Genomic DNA, 19,759 nt, shown 5'->3' on the forward strand with positions numbered 1-19,759 from the left:
CCAGTTTCAAACTGACCCCACCGTTTCTGCCTCACGTAAAGTTAAAACTGAACCTATAAAATGTGAAATCATGAGGTTCTCCCATGTCTAGTTTGAGAAATCCAGTTCCGACCAGCCTGTTATTATTGGGGTGCTTCTTCTTCCCCGGTTAGGAGCATGACTCCGTTTGAGAATAAGTATATGTGCTGAAGGTTTTGCAGAAGTATAAATGGTTGCTGAAACTAAGTGCATTTTACTAACCGTCCCTCCTGGCTCTCCTCGGTCTCCTCTGGCTCCCCTTATGCCTGGACCGCCCTGAAACACAGGCCAAACACACACCGTGAAAACAAGACACTCAGTGTTTGCAAGTTGTGCACCTAGATAGAGTGTAATGACTAAGACATGCTTTTCAAAAATGTGTATCCCTCAGACTCCCTTTTAAACATGAACATTTGAGTTAATTTTAAAAAAATCTAATACAAGTGGAACTGCACAGGTCTGAATGTATTATGACTTTGACGGACAGAGGCTAACGCTGATCTGTGCAGTAAACGGCCCCTCTGGGCTCTGCACTTTATTACGCTGCATCTGTAAGTCAGTCTGGAGCTGTAAACCTCGGGCTGAATCCAATAGCCAAAAGGTTTATCCAGGGACAAACGCACATCTGCTAATCATTGATTCACGTGGGATACTTCCTCTTCCTGTGTTTGCGTAAATAGGCCTCCCCTGGGAATGAGGGGGTTACTAGGTTGTTCCTATAGTATTTAGCTAGAGGTGGACAGGAGGCATGTTTACAAGCAGGACGAGGAGCATGAGAGGAGACACACAGATGTGGTAAAACCCACCAAACTGTTGACCCAAGACTTAAGTTTGATGGTTTGCTTTACCATTGAGAAGTCATTAGCTTATTCCCCATCAGCATCCATCAACCGTGAAGCGGTGCAGGAAAAGGATTGCTTAACAGTCAATATGTAGAGGACAAAGGACAGTAACCAATACCTCTGTAGACTACATAAGGTTGGCTTTAAAAAGGCAAAAAGAATTAAAATTAAATTCTCCCTTTGGCAGCAAAGAGACACAATTAAACTTTCGGTAAGGAATAGAACAACAGTACTTTTGATTCGAATGCAATGGTTGTGCTACTGTAAATTCATGTTAGAAGGGAAAATATTTAAAATGAATAATCGTCAATTCTGCAATTTGTCTCTGCAAGTTGTTTCTTATGCATTTCTGCAAACAATGTGAGCCTGTGACTTGTTTGAGGTCGGGCAAACCTGCAGAGAAAACTGAAATTAGCTTCCAACAGCAGCAATACGACTAATCGTGTTTGGATTTTTCATGGGCCTTTAATGGTGATAAAGAAAAAAAAAACACAGCTATTATCATTTAAATGGGCAATTTGATGCCAACCACAAATTTACATTTTTCAAACAACACTAGCATCTCGAACAGCATGGGCACAATTCAATCTTAACAAACGGAGATGGCAGGCAGCGCGAGTCTTGCTTTCCTTAATGTCAGATTGATTGTTTAGTGATGTTCGGTATTGAGCCGAGTCTGTGCCAAATCAGACAGCAAAGATTGCAATTCAGTTGGGCCAATCAATATTATTTCAAACATGACTCAAAGATTAACAAAATTGAAGAGGTCTGCTGCTGTGCAAGACAGGAAAATACACGCCTCTGACAGTGAACACAAACACAAAAATTACACAAACTGTGTTTTGGATGATGATAATAATACATTTAGAGCAGATTACTGCTGTAGCCATAATTCAGATTGACAAAATACAGTCTCATCTGTGTAGATCATAGGAATGTTTTTAGCTACAATAATCTCTATACTTGTTGCCATCTGATCATAGTTTCTTACATTTTTTAAAAATAATTCTTTGCTTTCCAGCTCATTCGCCATCCAGTTGCCTTTTCATGGCAGTATTATGTGTGTGTATTATCAGGTAACCCAATGGATCCAGGTATTTATTTGGCTTTCTACACACTCCTTGGTTCATCAGAGTGAGCAAAGTCTCAGCAGCACAAAAACAAACTCTGTTTTCACAGTCTGTTAGGATTTTTGAAAGTGTTGCTCTCTGTATGAAGCTTGTGTTCCACAGGAGATAAAATACATTTGTGTTAACAACCATTATATTGTGTTAACAATACCTTTTCATCCTACCTCAAAACCCCACTGACTATAGAGTGCCGTTTTAGCACAAACGTGCCTACGATTTCACTATTATACCGTTCATCTCCGCCGATATGCTGCAGTTAAAATGTGATTCAAGAAGCCCATTCAATGCCAGCGAGAGAAACAGGCACAGACAGAGACACAAAGAAAGAGGCGTATAGTGATAATAAAAAAGAGAACGAAAAAAAGAGCCTCAGGCGTGTGGATGAAGTGAAGGTAGAAGAGAAAACAGAGAAAAGAAGAAACAGAAAGACAATAAAGAGATGAAAGCTTTACAGAACAGCTATTGATCTGGTTTGGACAGAGAGTGAAAGAGAGAAAAGGAGAAAAGATATCGAGGCGACACAAGTCAATGCACAGTATACATAGAGTTGAGAAATATGAAAAAAAAATGTCTTTACTTTTTAAAGCCTTAAATACTGTTTTTTTTTCCTGATAACAAGTTTACAGATAAGATGAGATTCAATTGTTTCATGGCTTAGCTGACATAATTGCTTGCAGTATACTGTATGTTTCTGGTATAAAGACAGTGAAACGAGGAACAGAGACAAAAAAACGAAAAGAGGTAGAAAAGCGGAAGGGAGGGCTGTGGCCTGTGGCCATAACCCTACATAAGAGTAAGTGGATGTGGCTCGTCGGACAGGGATGACAACTGGGGCGATTGTAATCGGCTGTGATAAATGGAATCACCATATAATTACTTTCTCAAACTATACTGGTGTTGATCCAGACCCCTCCCACGCCTTCGTTACCCAAGGGTGGAGACAGAGACAAAGAGAGTGAAAATGAGAGAAAACGAAAGAGATATAGAGACGGGGAAAAAGAAGAGAGAAGGGAATGGAAAATGCAGCGTGGAAGATAGAAAGAAAAAAAAAGAAGAGAAAAGGAGAACATAGACAAAAGTCTCGGGCTGTAAATGAGCTCATTTACTTGCTCTCATCTCTCAGCCTCTATCAGGTTTTACTTGCTACTGCGTGAGAGGAATAAAGCTTCTCCCCAAGCTCATCCCTTCTCTCGCTAACATCCTGCCACTCCAATGAAAACGCCAAAAGATTTGTAATTTTACATTTCACAGTTTTTTATTAAAATACAGTAAGAAACCAGTGGCCAAGAGACTTAATGTGTATGGATAATACATACATTGTGTCTACACTGATACATGCACTTGGACACTTTGATATGATGTGCTTTTGTGATGGTGGACACTGCTGGTCAGGAAGAGATTGGTCACTTTCTAAAAAAATCTTTACAGTATCATATTTTGTATTTTGAGATTGAATGAATAAAGCTTTTATGTTTTTTGTGGTTTTATATTTGTAGATCAGCCGACCCCAAATTGCCCCTTGAGGGAAGAAGATTGAACTGAGCTGGATTACACTGATTTATATTCGTCACATTCAATTGTAAATTTAACAACAAGAAAATTACTTTTTTAATTAGCTGTCAGAGCTGTTTGACTCAGAAGTTTACCTGCAGTGTCCACTATTGACCGTAAAACCACTTCTGGATTAAATACATTCTCTTTAATGAGAGTCTCTAAAGTGAATAACTGATACATTCATTCTCTCAATGAGAAAATGTGTTATTAAATGCATTTAGGTATCTATAGCATGAATAACAGTATATAAAAGAGACAGAGCACTTCCACACCATAAAAGACAGAAATGTGAGTCAAATAAGATTGAGCAAAAGTGTCTGAATAAGTTCTTAAATGAAACAATAAATGACAGAATAAAAGAATGAATGGGCACTTACAGGGGGTCCGGAAGGTCCTGGAGGTCCTTTGCTGTCCTGGGAGCAGGTACAGGCATGAGGCATGGAGGGGCACTGCTCCTCAACTCTCTGAAAACACACATTAATACATTGAGTGCACGATGCTTTAGGAAACTGCGCGTGTTGAAATAATTACACAGAGTTTATGGGATTGTTTTATACTGGCGGTGTTTCTAATATACTGGGCCCCTTGTGCATGTGGGGTGCGCCAAAAACTTGAAAGTCAGTAATGCATCCATTACCACCACAAACTAGAGCAATTACCACAGCATTGAATCAAAATGTTTCTGAATAATTATTGCTTTAATGGATTCCATCAGATTGCAGAGAGATATCTAATTAAGTGGTGGCTCAGTGTATCTGTATGTTGTGTGGGTATGTTTTATGCCTGGGCTGTTCATTGATAATTCATGCTATTATACATGTGTGTGTATTTTATATCTATATATGTGCGAGAAAGACAACATTGGTCACTAGGTGCATTTCTAGAACATAAATGAAATTACACACCTGACCACAGGCACCATTAGTGGTGGCATTTCATTGCCAGAGCTAATAGCCACTTATAGAGATTACAAGTAATTTGGCTTTAATTCTAGTTTCATCGTAAAGCAATTTGATCGTAACCAGAATTATCACCCCAATCATCTAAGGCTGTAACACCAAGAGCCCTGACCTACAGCACCCTCAGAGAGGAGAGGCAGTGAAACCATGTGTTAAAGCGTCGGAGCATTCATGTGTGAGAGAGAGTACATGCATGTGTTAAGTTTCTTACCAATGACGGCAGCTCGCAACACTTATCTCTGCTGGCCCAGGATGTGCTGCAGATGATGTCAAACATCTGGAGCTGGAACTGTAAACACACACACACACACACACATTCGTACACGTACGCAAAATGGGAGATACGTGAAGTCTGTCTGATAGCTTCAACAAACAAAATGAATGTTAGGGAGGCTCCACTGGTCTTAAACTATAGAGCAGGCTGTAAATTAGGTTATGGGCTTGTGTCCAATTCAAAGTTTATCATCACGACTGAAGAAACAGCTGACATATACTGTTTTCATTCATTTCATGTCTAATTATCCAGAAACCCAAGGCTTCATTCCCCAAATCTCAAACAAAGGATCTATATCAAACTTGCACACATATACATCACAGTTAAAACTAAGGAAAACTCCTACTTAATGGACTTAATGACTGTGAATCGTTGTGATCTAGGAAGTTAAATACATACAGACACGCACACGATTGCAAACTTGGATGAGATTCTGTCGGCTCGCGAAAAACTGGGCGGTTGTTTCAGTTACACAATTACAATCTAAGAGAAGGCTTCTGTATGGAGACATTTAGCCTGGTTCTGTCAGGTTTCATATTCAATATATAAGTGCAGATAGGGCCCCCGTTGGCCTTATCTTAAATGTCCTAAGTTTAAAAACAGCCAGTCGACCTCATCTCTGTCAAATGTCATACCTAAAAATATATGAGAATAAAAAGATATTTGAATACAATGTTTTTAATTCCTTACGAATAAAGGCCTGCTCTGCACCCGGTGTGAAACACGTCTTATCCTGGTGATTATATGTAGTCTTCCTGTTACTTACTTAAAAGAGCCGGGAAGTCCAACTAGAACTAATGTTGAGAACCGAAAGATACAGACTTACAGTGATCAGTTCAGGGTTTTGACCCAGATTCATAGAAATGATTATTGAAATTTCACAATGAAAAAAGTCACGATTGTCATTATATGATTTAATTTATTCATGCTGATATACTGCCCCTTTTGTAATCCTCTAAATCAACTCCCCAGCTGAACATCCTTAGGCTGAGCTGTCACTATGACTGGGCACAACACTCCCAATAAGAGTCACTAGATTATAAGAAATGTCGCTTGTTGTGGAGCCTAAAACAAAGTAGGTCTTCAACTAAAGACAACTGAAAGTACAGAGAGTAAAATAGAATAAACTGACACTATAAAGTTGGTTTAATTTTTCTAAAAAGTTATTTTCTGTTAAGACCTTTCCAAACATGACAGATACAACATATGTTTGCATCAATAACCTTTACTGGCCAGTAAAGGAAAATCTGGAGATAAATAAAGAAAATGTCACATTATTTTGTATTTTCTTCACACAGATATATTTCTTTGGAGCAGCTAAGAAGTGTAAATGTACAAATAGCGGTGCTCAGTATTCCCAGAAGCCCAGGATACCTCACCTTCTTCCCTGCCTTCATGTGCCAAGGGGTTTTTGAGTGCTTCTGCCAATAAAGTATGTAAGTAAAACCTTTTGTACATTTTCCACTTGCAATAAGAAAAATGAACTCACAAAATGTTTTGTGATATTAATGGTTGTTATTTTATGGGCCACAACGGTTGACACACCCACCTTGCTGACTGATCATCGTAATCAATGCACTCGGGGCAATTATAACAGCCAGATTTGATTTAATTCTAGGTTGCAATGCAACAAAATGGGGGGGGGGGGGGGGGGGGGGGGGGGGGTGTACAGGCACTGTACTTCCAGTGTGGAGTACACCTATACAATTTCCATGACCAGTGGGAACCCTTAACATACAGGTATGCAATCACCCTCTATTCAGTGTGCACTTAACAATTATGCGGACAATAATTCATACTGACTGGAGCAGAGTTGTCCCGTCTGCCGCTGGACTGAACCATCCTTCCGAGGATCTCGACTCCATCTGCGGTGATGTTACCAGCAGCATTGACGGATTTCTCCCCAACCACAGAACAATCTAACACCACCTTCACAGACGTCTTGCTGATGGTTACATGGAGCTGTATGGAAGAGAGAGAATAAGGTGCATAAGATAGAAGTATTTCCCAAAATACAGGTCGATGTGAAAATGTATCTACTTTTTGGTTTGACCCAAATATCTTGAGATTATGGTAAAACATCAACAGTTTAAAGAGATAGAGATGGACTGTTTGTATTATTTTAGCAAGTATTTTATCCCAATAGTCTATCTTTAATTAGTCTCTATTATCCATCATTATTGCCTTAAATAAGCACCAGAACAAACAACTGAATAGATAGAGTCAATAAAACAGTTATTTCATCATTTTAAGTGCAGTATTTTCACAGGTCTTGTATCTGTGATCACTTTTTTTACGTGCACCAACAACAATAGGCCACCTAATTACTGACTAATAACAATGAAAATGGGTTCCTTTGCTTGAGTGGGATTTTTATAAATGCAGGTTAAAAGCATCTAAACACATATATTGGCCCGTCCAGTCAGAGTGCCTGTGAGCTCAAACTGCCTTCTTAGAGGAAACCACTGCCAGAGCCACGAACTGTGAAATTCAACTGGTCACATGGTTAATGAGCAAAGAGGGAGCAGCATTCTGGTGATGGATAGTAATAAAACAGACTATTAGCACCTGCGTGTTTCAACATTATGGGAGGTTTTCTATGACTCTTTCCCATCCTCATTAAAAATATGCATGCTCTGTATGTTATAGGAACGTGGAAGCATGAGTGCAGCACATACACCTCTCAACACGTTCACACACAGTAACACGGTGCAGATAATGTGAAGTTAGACAAAGTTCATATTCAAGTGTCAGGGCCAATTCCTTGGACGGCTGCCTTATAATGAGTTTCTGTTGTCATCCTCCATTTTTCACACTTCACAAGACATCTGTGTGTGTGTGTGTGTGTGTGTGTGTGTGTGTGTGTGTGTGTGGGTGTGTGCGTGTAAGTGTGTGTAATGTGTGTGTTGTACTTGTGTGATATAAAAGATTATGAAAATCCTCTAAGGTACAGGCATTCTGCCAGTATTGTGTGGCATTTAGTGGTTGGAGTTAAGGTTTGGGGCATTGGTATATAAACGTATATGTTTCAGTGTTTGTTTGTTTGTGTGCGTGTGCGTGTGTGTGTGTTAAAGATGGCAGTCCCTCTCCTTCAGGCTATCTAGTTCCTCCATTTACTCCAGCAGTGACTCAGACTTATTTTCAGTCTGGAGGAAGTTTATTGTTGAACATTGACGATTGAACTATTCCTCTGTCCTCACACTTGAGCTATATGAAATCTGAAAAAGCCAGCAAACTGCAGCAAGCATGAGAAAAGATGCTGTATCCTTGAATAAGAAACTGCTTTGTGGGGGGCTATATTCTCGCATGTGAGCATACACTGCGTAATACTACAAAGGCTAACATTATAAATAACTGCTTTCAGCAAATGCAAGTCAAATATATTCCTTTTTAAAATTATCGTGTATAGAAAAACATAAAAATATTATTCTACAATTTGTTCACATATATAGACATTTACTGGTTGTGAACATGATACAAGCAGCCTCTGTATTTTGAATTTGGGAACGTTTTTCCAGTCATAACCATTATGGAAATCTACATGTGGAGACTTGAGATACAGCTCAAGGTAACACCATAGCGTTTTATTGTTGTAAAAGCTATGTTATAAACCCATGGTAATACAGTTGTAAGTACAGATGGATTAAGCTTTACATGCTAAGCAAACCCAGATTTAATTTAATTTAAACGTCAAACATGTTTTGTTTTTGTTCATCTGAGACTCATGAAGGTTACCCTGAGGCTGATAGCAGATAAACCTCAAACTTGAGAGTTGGGTTAAGTTTTATGGGCCAGAGTTCACAACAAACATCATGTCTGTTTTCTCATTTTCTGTCCTCTAGTCTGCAACATTTGAACAAACAACCTAAAAACACTGCTTTCACTATGTATAAAACTCCACAACTAACTATCCACAGACTGCTCCTTTAACTTGTTAACAGCTTAGCTTCATCTCCCTGTATATCTGAATTCCTGTTAAGCCTAACAAAACAAACAAAAAAAGACCACAAAAAGATGAGGACAAAGTATAAAAAAAATATTAGTAGCATAAAGTATTTCACTCTGTGCTGCTCCTGGCAGGTCACATGGCTGGCTGGAAAGTACAGGACCCATCCACAGGTAATAGTGCTGCCAACACAAGACAAATGAGCCTCTCAGACATACAGAGTCTAATATGTTTTAATGCTGCGGCTGACTTACACATCAACAGTATATCTTTTTGAATATAAAGCACCTTATTTGTTTGTGGCTCTCTGTCAGCCGATGTTTTATCTTATTTCTTATCAGACTTCTTTTTCCTTATCATTTTTCAGACAAATTACTTATTTTGACAGAGCGACTTTGTCATGTTGCACATATGACTTTGTAATAATCTTGGATATTGAATAACAACTCTGTTGCACTTTGATAGCAAAAAAACAACCTAAATGCTAAGCTATAACATCATGTTTGCTGAATATAAATATCAAAACAAGAAAAGAAAAAACAAACAATGTTCCTAACACAACATTTTAGACAACTTGAACTTTCTTGAATAGTTTTGTGGTCTGTGAATTTTTATTGCACAACATAGAATTACTTTATGTGATAAGAAAATAAAAACAATGTTTGAATGCACATTTTATGGCAGATTCCAAGAGATGAAAGATCAAAGTAAAGTTTTCAAAGGATCACCATCCTTGCATTGGAATATGAAAGAAGAGGTGAGGGAAGAAGAGAAGAGCAGACGAGAGTGGAAGCACTGAAAGAAACTGGGGAGAACCATTTAGACATTAGATGTAGAATCAGCACATTCACTTTATCTCACCTCTTGGTAACTTTTAAACACAAAGGCAAGAAGCGTCTCTGATATAATGATGGAATTGGAAAATTGGCGCACACACACACACACACACACACACACACACACACACACACACACACACACACACACACCTAAATTGTTATGGCAGTTTTTAAACATGCTGTTAGAGATAATGTGGGCCAAAGTAGATGAGGCTATCAGTATTTCTGCTGACTCAGCAGTCAGTGACCTGCACTTAAAAATGTGCATGTGCATTATGCATGCTTGAAAGAGTGTGTTTGAGAGTGTGCATGCATTCAGTGAGATTTTTGTATGTGAAAGGCTGCCTGTAAAGCTTGTATGATTTTTTTTGAGCATGTACTATATGTTTTAAACATTTATATCCACGAAATAAGACACACACACACACACACACACACACACACACACACACACACACACACACAGGCAGAGGGTTTTCTCATTTCCTGTCCTCTCTGGTCAGCGATTTTTGCAAAATCAACCCTCAAATGCTGCTTTTCAGCTCAATGGATAAAACTAATCCACAAACTGCTCTTTTAACTTTTAAACAAAGATAGCTTTTTCTGCCGTTACCACAGTTTTACACCCAGCTCGCGTTGCCGCAGCTTGGAGAGGGAGGAGCGAGTGTAGGGGTATTCAGCTGGTTGCAATCTGCAACCACACTGCTCGATGCCAACAAATCCTTCACACTGTCCCTTTAAGCACAGATGTTTTGTTAAGTGCGAAAAAAGGAGAAATATAAACAAAAGTTTCATCCCAGCTGGAAACATTTAACAGTATTTAATCACTAACTTGGCAGCTGTCTTATGTTTTTTTTCTTTTAACAGTCACAATAGAAATGTGGTTAGCTCTATAGTTATATATAACAATCCTGTTAGTCCTGTGAGGACTGAGTCCTGCTAGTTCTGTTAGTCCTGTTAGTCCTGCGAGGACTGTTAGTCTTGTGATGGTATGTTCACAATGTTTCACGCCACGTTACTCATGGGGGACCATTTGTGGTCATTCGTGTTAGATGTATGACATGATGGTCATCATAAAGAAGTACTGGAATCTGTTTAATTTGTGATTTTAACTAAACTGAAGCTGATCAATAAAATGATCAATGTTACGTCATAAAAGAAGTTCAAAACGGTATTTTAGGTTAGAGACAGGAGCTGGTTAAAGCTCAAGAAGCACTGGTGCAAATGTCCTGGGTGTACATTTTTTTAAGTGCTTTAACAGCTTTAAGTGCTCTCTAATATTTTGAATGTGAGCCATTTAATCATTTAGGGAGATCGATAAATGGTGTTTATACACGTATTGAGTATAAAATGTCTCCGAGCAATATGTGAGTTATACTGAAGACCACTTTCACTTCTTTTTTCTGTCTAAATGTCTCCGTTTATTTTTCTATCTGTATTCCTCTTCGTGTCACAAGTGCACTGTCATACTGATTTCTTCCTCTGCTCTTTTTTCCCTCTCTCTTTCACCCGTTTCTGTTTTCTGTGTTTCTCTCAGTTTGTGTGTCTGTGTGTGCTTTGCTGAGTAGCGACAGATCCTGCTGGGTATCACTGCTTTCACACTAGGTGACTTCATATGGTAATCTCTTTATAACTGACACACAAACATGCACACGCACACAGACGCTCCTTTATTCACTTGTCATTCTGTCTAAGCGGAGACGAATCCTCTGGCCAGGCAGTCTTCTGCATATGTTCCCTCTCTCAACATTGTCATGTTCTCAAGCAGAATGACAGAAAACAATGAAATGAAAGACATAAAGGGACAGAGAATAATGGACAGCTACTCCGTGACATTTTCTGAATTGAGATAAAGAAAGAGAGTTGGTGGGCTGGTGTTGATTTGTTTTTTTCGGTAAAAGTTCCACGAAATAAAGTACACAACAGCAGCTCTACAGCAAGAAACATATTGTCTTTAAAGACTTTGCCTGGACCCAATTAATTTTCAAGTTTGGTTTGTCAGATTAAACACACATTTAAATGTGATTCAAATACATGCCAATGTCCATTTCCATCAGCCCTGCCAAAGCAAATACACCTCCTGAACAATGCGGTTAATTCAAAGTACACGTCCGCTAAGACAAAAGAACTGATTATTATTCAGCGTGCTAAGTTGTTATTATTATTTTGTTTCAGCTAATGTTGGTGTTGGCTGAGGCCAAACCAATGTCATTATATATTCCGTTGAGGCATTTGCATCCCTATTTATTCCATCATTTATTTTTTCACAGAACACTTTCTCAACTCAAGTGAGCTGAACATTGTCTTATATTGAGTGAATGTCATAGAAATGTGCCTTTTCTATTAAATTTGACTAATTTGACACAACAAAACGTACATACATATATTTGGATGGAATCCCAGTGATTGAGGAAAATATGAAATGTCTTTGTCAGAGAATCAGTTGGAAAAGTAATAACAGTGAAAATCATGGAAACTAACCACCACACCTGCCACTGATTGTTGCCCTTTCTAATGATGTCGCTACAGTTTGGCTGTAGATGCAGTAACTTTGTTGGAGGTATTACATTCATGTAATTTGTGTGGCAGTGTTTACATGTTTGGCAAAAGGGCTATTGGATCATTATCTACGGATTTTTCTTTTTACTATATAGTAAATAAACAAATGTAAAGAAATTAATGACAAATGTCCTCTATAACTTCTTGAACGGTGATGAAATCTGCGGTTTTACTCACACTCCACTAGTTAAAAAAAATGGTTGTGGAAAAAGCAGTAGAGCGCAAGTAGAGACAGAAAAGGGAGGAGGACTATCATCATCTGCACACACACTCATCACAGTGGTGTTGAAAGACCAACAGAAAAAAGTCCCGATCGAGCCACTTCAAAAACATTCAAATACAGTCAATCTTCCTTATTTGTGTCTTTGTATTTTCAGAAAGCTTCCTGCTCAACATTTGTGTGAAAAACTACCATCTCAATATTGTGATGACGGTTTGTCATTGTGAGTCTGATATGCAATGCAAATTGGCACAGGCAGCCACTGTGGGACAGGCTCTCTGAGTAGAAGAACACCGATTTCTTTGATCAAATCAAATGATTGGAGTTAAAGTGGTTCAAGTTCCTGATACCTGATACAAAAGCAAGGACATTTGCATAACACCAGAACCAACAAACTTATTATTTTCCCCTTATACATTTCTCAACAAATATTAATCAGTTTTATCATTCAAGTAATTTTTAGCACACATATATTGAAGACTAACCTTGTGGAAGCTGCCATGGAAGATTTTTTTTATTTCAGTTCCTTGAAAAGTGACGGTCTGGAAGTCTCCTTTGTAGTCATAGTTGAAGAACGTCAAAGTCTTTCCAGAGTCTGTGGGGGGACAGACAGAGAAGGTGATGAGAGGATAGAAAAGGTTGATGTTTTTGGGATACACTATTGTCTCTGTCTCCTGCTATTAGACTCCAATAAAGATACGGTGTATTACAATTACAACAATGCTATTTGTCTGTTATGAAAAAATTAATTTTAATTTTACCAATGAAAAAATGTAAACTTCATAAAATGTCATTTTGACTAATACATGAAATAATTCCATTTCATTGTGAAATAGGCATGCAATCCCTGTCATCTTTGATTGACCCTAATCAACCCTAATATCATTTTGTATCAAGTTCCTGATGGAAAAGTTATTGACTATAACGTGATCCCCATTATTCTAGTAATATGTGTTACATTAGTGGCAATGAGAACTATGAGTTTCTACCATGTCAATGTCAACTAAACTTTGAGATTGTCACAATATTTTTGCTTCTGTCTCTGTAAGTTAAAATATGAAAAGCAGAACAATGTGTCATTGGATCACTGCATAGAGATTATTAGGTAAACATGCTGATTACTTTGTTGCTGTATAATCTGTGACATGGCACAAAAAGTACATATAATGGTGGTACAACTTTAGTTAAAATACTGTAAGCTTTTCTCAAACCTCTGGACCAATTTACTGTTAACGGTCATGTGTGCTATGCCATTATCGACTTGTTTCTTGCTTTTGTCTTAAATTTCAGCCCATGAAACACTTATCCACGGGTTCAGGATTCTTCTGAACAGCCAAATATACTATATAACCAAATTTACAATTCAATTTGTGCATCCTTTTCTTGCTGCTTAGCTGTATCGGGGTCAACAAGGAAAGTAAAGCAAAACAAAATGACTTTTCCCCTGTAACGTCCTCCAACTACTCCCAAGATCATCCATTCCAGCTGCTAATATAATCTCCGCAGCAGGTCAGGGGTCTGCACTGGGTCTCCGCCAAGTCAGTGTCCGAAAGCCTCTAAAGTTTAATGCCTGGTGTACTTTTCATACTACAGTAAGCAGTATTTCTGGAACTTCGCTTATCACAGCCGGATCAAAGCACACAAGAATCAGCACCTGTACGTTTGAGGTCATGGTGCTCTCCCAGACTAATGTTGTGTCCCATTCAGGACAGTGTAAGTAAGGGAGGCCTTCCACAAACAGAAGTGCTCTCATTAATGATTGAAGACACAAAGGTAAAACGTTGGTCATTTAAAGGTACATTATATTGGATCAAAAAAGTAGGGATTTTGCTCGAGCCACACTTCTAAAATCTGCTGCATTCTAATCTCTCTCAGATTATTTGGAGGCAGGAGCTTCAGCACACGTCCGTTGTTTGAGTTTGTCAAACTGTGATATGTTATGATGCAGGAAAGACAAAGAAAAGATGAGCAACAACACAAGTGATTGAAACTTACTGTCCAGGATTAGTCCGACCAATGGCTCATTGTCCTTGTTGAGGATTTCCCACAATGCAAAAGGCTCCTGCGGGGTCTCAGGAAGTAGGCGGAGCATCATAGAAATGGTGTAATCAGAGGGTAAACCTTCAGGATGAAGGTACCTGGTACACACATTAGAGAACAGGCAAACACACACACACACACACACACACACACACACACACACACACACACACACACACACACACACACAAACACAAAGATAGTGAGCATAGTTATGCCCTAAAGGCATGTATCCACTAGGTGTCTTTTTTCAAAGTGCCATTGACTCTCTTCAGCTCTTGTGAATCCTTTTGGCTGCTTTAGACTGTCTTCGAGTGCCAGCCTCTTTTTCATCTCAGAGCCGATCCTTTTTTGTGCAGCTGCCTTCGAGCACTTCAGGTTATAATTGTCTCCTTTTTAACTTTTCAGAGAGCTTTTCAATGTCACTTTTCACAAACTGAACAATCATAGAGCAGGAAGCTAGAGTTAAAGCTGGTTGACGGTAAAAAACAAGAAAAAAAGCTCCAAAATGACAAAATCCGATAGAGAAAGACTTTACGGAAGCATATTTCAAGCCATTGAATGATCCCTTTAAGTGTCGTACGTATGGGTTTTATACTTGAATATTTCCCTTGTGATATAAGTGATAGGTAAACGTTAACACCTCTAAACTGCACCTGCAAGCATCTCATTGACGTTTTCAGTAATTTGTATCAGCTCTTAATGCTGCGAAGCCTCTTAATTACTTGTGGTCATAGTCTAAATCTGTGATTTAAAACCCATTTAAATCCCCGAGGAAATTACCTCTTTAATCTTTTATTGATACTGACCGATTGGGCAGGGTCTAATCAGACAACACGCTATAATAGGTCTTAAAAGTGTCCTGTATGAGCAATGAAAATTATATAGAATTCAAAGAGATATACAGTAGGATCTGCAATGTATTTTCTTATGTGGATAGCGGACCATCAATCATAGCCTGAGTTTATTTGTGGGGTGGTTTCTCTGTTGTTCTCAGGACACATACAAAAAGTTGGTTCCATGGGAAACATGCAGTAAATGTAAATTAGTGTACTAGTGTGTATTAGTGTTTTGCTTTGTGTGTATAATGTACACTAGAGCCATACAGTACCTAGTGAAATGCTATGACAATTTTGACACCAGAGATGCAGCTTTTGTAGGGTGCGATAATGTTGGAAAAACATTCTGTAATTGAGTTTTGAGGCCTTGAAAGAGAATGATCTGAAATTGCCAATTTTCTTTTTGTGTTGCTTGGCAGTAGGAATTGCAAAGATTGTTGGTAACTGCCGGTTTAATAATACATTACTGTAATAATCTGCCTCTGCTCTGAGCTTTTAGATGTTTTCTGATTTCTTTTTATTACAGAAATTCCATGATATTTTTTAAAAACAGCATTCTCTGTAAATTTGGAAAAATATTTGGGCATCCACATGTATTTACAATAATTCATCAGATACATCTGTCATTTAGAGTATTGCTACCACATACGGAAATACAGTTTTATCACTGAGAATAACAAATAATCAAATTCTACAATTTTCAAGATCAGCTTTTGTGGTTGTTAGTATTGGTGACAATTACTAGCAAGTTTAATACAGCCCAGGTGCTATGAGTGGGACCTGAACCTCTGTGTCCTAAAAGATAATCCAAACAAAATAATTTTCATTGGCAGCACTGTTGCATAGTTCTAGGACTCTGTGTCTACTTCTGGCTGATAATTCAAAGTCCTCTGGTGTTTGTGTCCCACTGACAATCACCACTCCCAATGTGGGAAGGGAGGGTCACTTAGCAAGCAAACATACTGAACATGGATAAACAGTGGAGTAGGATCAAAATGACTCTATGAAATGCGTAGGAAACTTTAGGTCAAATAGGAGTCAAATGGATATGCAGATATTTTTGCTTATATTTTTGAATTATCGAAGAATGCCTCTGTGAGTCGTGGTGATTCTTCTGTGAGACTGAATCATCTTATTTATAACCTTGCGTGTTTGTTATTTGTTCTTGGGTGTCTCTTGTGAAAGTGATCTTGATCTCAATGGCACTTGAACAAATAAAACTGTCACTGAACAAACCGTCACCTCCAACTCTGTCTGCTATCACTTACGTGCATGTATGTAAGGCACGTTTGAGAATGTGACTAGATCAATGCTTTCTTAGCTGCTTTGGGATTACTGTTATCCTTGGTTAACAAGATGCATTTATGAGTTAATGAGTACAGAAAAAAGAAAAATACATCAATGAGGACAGCTAAATTGTATAGGTGTAACGATACAATGATCTGGATCAACAAATCGATTCAATGATCAACAATACAAAGTGAAAACATCGATACATATCATTATCTTTCAGATATGTATTTTTATTTTATTCCCGTGGTACGTCTGGGTTACCATTTCCATCCAAGCCCACCGTCTTCCTACAGGCCCAATAATACAATTATTATATTCATATTTTAATTGCTTTTTGTGTTATAAATGTAACGGATTGTGTTAAATGGCCATATGATATCATCCCATATCGTTCACAGGAAAGGCCCCTGAAATGAATCAAATCAAAATTGCTTCGTGGCAGACTTTGTGATATCAGCAAATATCGTAACGTTGTCCAATGAACCAATATAATATGTTATTGTGATGTATCTTGTGAATCATACCCCAACTAAATTGTGTGTTCAGCTATAACAGAACATACTATGAAGAGTAGGAGGCGAAAGAATGGAGGTGTATTCAAGCATAGTAACAGGCAAATCCATCTCATTATCAGATGACAGCTATGATGCACAGTTATTTAGCTTGTCAACTGAAACAGAATTTCTAAAAAACAATCCAAGCACTGCTTTTGTAAACAGTTTAGTATGTACTGTAACCCGTCATTTCTCCCCCTTATGGTGAACATACTCACTTGGTGGGCTGTGACACCAGGGCGTCACCGTGTAATCTGTAGCAGGGGAAGCTGTTGAATGAACCCGGCTCCAGAGAAACTCCAGGTATGGTGCTGTACTCCTTCTCTACTAGGCCAAATTTCTCCATCATACGGAAACCTGCAACAGACAATTTGTCATTACCATAATCCTTATTATTATCCTCCTCCTCCTCCATGTAATCACTTTAATTACAATCATTACCCCGACCACAGTGTGCACCGACATCATGTTATTACCATCATCATAATTTGCTTTTTTTTAAAGATTTGACAAACTAATTGGACATGCGTGACGATTGTACAGTATATTATGCAGGTTTCCTTACCTGCCATTGTGTTACCACTCATCAAAACAGATGGACAAGCTGAAAGACAGTAAAGAGTTACTCTTTAATATTTCAATATTTCTTTCCGCAGTCATTCTCTTGATGTCTCTCCACCAACAACGACTGTGACTTTTCTGAATTATTTCCCCTCCTGGTCTCTTACTCTGTCTCTGTTTTAAACACAAGGTGGTGTTACTTACTGGCAGTGGCAGCCTCACAGACAAAAGTAATGAGCTGTTCTTCTATTTTCTTCACAGCATCCAAATCATCCACGAAGAAGACATGTCTATCACTGGGCTTGCTGGCAATATTCACCAGCTCCCCGTAGTCAGCGTCCGCAAAGCCAATGGCAAAGATGATATAGCCTGAGAATGGAGTTAAACGAGAGAAGTCATTACAAGTTTGAAGTGGGTGGAAAGGATTAAGTGGAGTAATGTAACACATTGTTGGGGTTATTGATTTCAAACCAATGGTTAAAGAGTCTGATATCCTATAACAGTAAAATGTGACATACAGTCCATAATGCATCCAAGAATTGAGAGGGTGAATGGGGAATAAGTCCTCCACCTTGTCTGTACTTACAAACAAACAATGAATCACATACTGAACATCGATTGTCATTTTTTTCATAACTCACCATCCATCTGCATCTCCTTGGACACTTTGTTGACATCATCTTGGGAACGTCCATCAGTGAGAACAACCAGGACTTTAGGAACGCCCCTTCTAGCTCCGGCTTCTGGGGTGAAAATAGACTCCTTCACATGTTTGATGGCCCGACCTGATGAAGACAAAAGGAAACTCTTGATTGAACAAACATACCAGTATTTCTGCATGTTTTAGTCCATATAACATTTATATTTCACATTTATGCCCTTTGCTTTAAGAAACATGCTAAAATGTTTTGAGATGTCATTTCTACTTTTCAAGTCCATTCATTTCTGTAAAACTGTAAAATTAAATCGCAGAAACATAAACTAGATAAATAATAATAAATCACAATACCCCTTTTTGTCTGCTTTTTTTTTTTTCTTTTACAATATTTTTGTTACGTTACAGAAATTAAGCATTGTGTTTATTCAAGCAAAGCACTAAAGCTACACTTCTACAACAGCATCAGCTGTTTCCGATATACTTCCTAATCATTGGCTCATTCACAGCTTTGGGCTGATAACGGCCAATCATATCCTTTAAAACCTGAGACTTATCGCTGTTACTGTGTCAATTACGTCGAATGGAGCAGACATTACATGCCTGATCCATTTCCCTCCACCACCTCGACTTCTGCCTTATGTGATATTTCGTATTGTTGATTTAACTATATGTTTAGGAGGATTATTTCCAAGTCTCTGTTAGATTACTCTCATGTTGTAGAGAAATCAATGTTAACCAATAGCTGCCTGGAAGTAATAACACAATAAAAACATTAAACAATACAGCAGTAATCTAACTTACACATTTATAGTAACAAAGCAAAAACACTAGCATGTTCCTTTTTGTGGTGCTTCAACCTCTCCCACTCTTAGCACCATCTTGTGATATGAATCTTCATTTTTTCATTGGTGCAACATTTTGGAAGAAATAAATGCCAGGCAAATAAAATGTATTGAAAGCCCGGATGTATTCATTAACAGTCTAAAATAAATCCTCTTCTCCATTTCGAGCATGGGTGTGAATGCTTGTGACCTTTGCTACAATTTTAATGTACTTGCTAATTAAAAAAACAAGTATTCATTTTTCTTCGTCCGACAATAATGGAATATCATTTCAAGCCCATAATTATGACATGACTTGAGTGACCTAAAAGCTCCTGAAACCAGATTCTGGCCTAGTTGCCATTAACATTTAAAATATGCCAGAAGGCAGACAATGTCGGATGTATTTCAATGAGACCTAAACACTAAGAGATGAGACAAAGATGGAAATGTCAAAATCAAGTCTGTGAAAAAGTTGAAATTGGATGAACCTCTGACAGAGTGCACGTTACCTGCTTATAGACTTAATCAGTCAAAAAAATCCTTTAAAGCTGTAAATAGTTTCAAGACCTGCCCACAACAAAGCAGCCATGGTGTCAGTGACTTTAATGAGGCCTTTTATGTATCACTGTCTTTCAAGACCATCAAAAAA

General features: G+C 38.2%; 1 protein-coding gene across 1 annotated transcript in view; it reads right to left on the reverse strand.

Annotated features, from left to right (window-relative positions):
- col14a1a (collagen, type XIV, alpha 1a) overlaps positions 1 to 19,759 on the reverse strand; it is a 118,239-nt gene that overhangs the window by 28,438 nt on the left and 70,042 nt on the right. The window contains exons 28-37 of the mRNA XM_079164983.1: positions 18,270 to 18,413; positions 17,833 to 17,997; positions 17,633 to 17,671; positions 17,286 to 17,424; positions 14,337 to 14,479; positions 12,827 to 12,936; positions 6,581 to 6,739; positions 4,715 to 4,792; positions 3,922 to 4,008; positions 241 to 294 (exon numbers count right to left, since the gene is read on the reverse strand). Of these exons, the coding sequence (XP_079021109.1) occupies positions 241 to 294; positions 3,922 to 4,008; positions 4,715 to 4,792; positions 6,581 to 6,739; positions 12,827 to 12,936; positions 14,337 to 14,479; positions 17,286 to 17,424; positions 17,633 to 17,671; positions 17,833 to 17,997; positions 18,270 to 18,413 (1,118 nt within the window). The remainder of the gene's footprint in view (positions 1 to 240; positions 295 to 3,921; positions 4,009 to 4,714; positions 4,793 to 6,580; positions 6,740 to 12,826; positions 12,937 to 14,336; positions 14,480 to 17,285; positions 17,425 to 17,632; positions 17,672 to 17,832; positions 17,998 to 18,269; positions 18,414 to 19,759) is intronic.

The sequence above is a fragment of the Pholis gunnellus genome, assembly GCF_910591455.1.
Source record: "Pholis gunnellus genome assembly, chromosome: 8".
Classification (NCBI taxonomy): domain Eukaryota; kingdom Metazoa; phylum Chordata; class Actinopteri; order Perciformes; family Pholidae; genus Pholis; species Pholis gunnellus.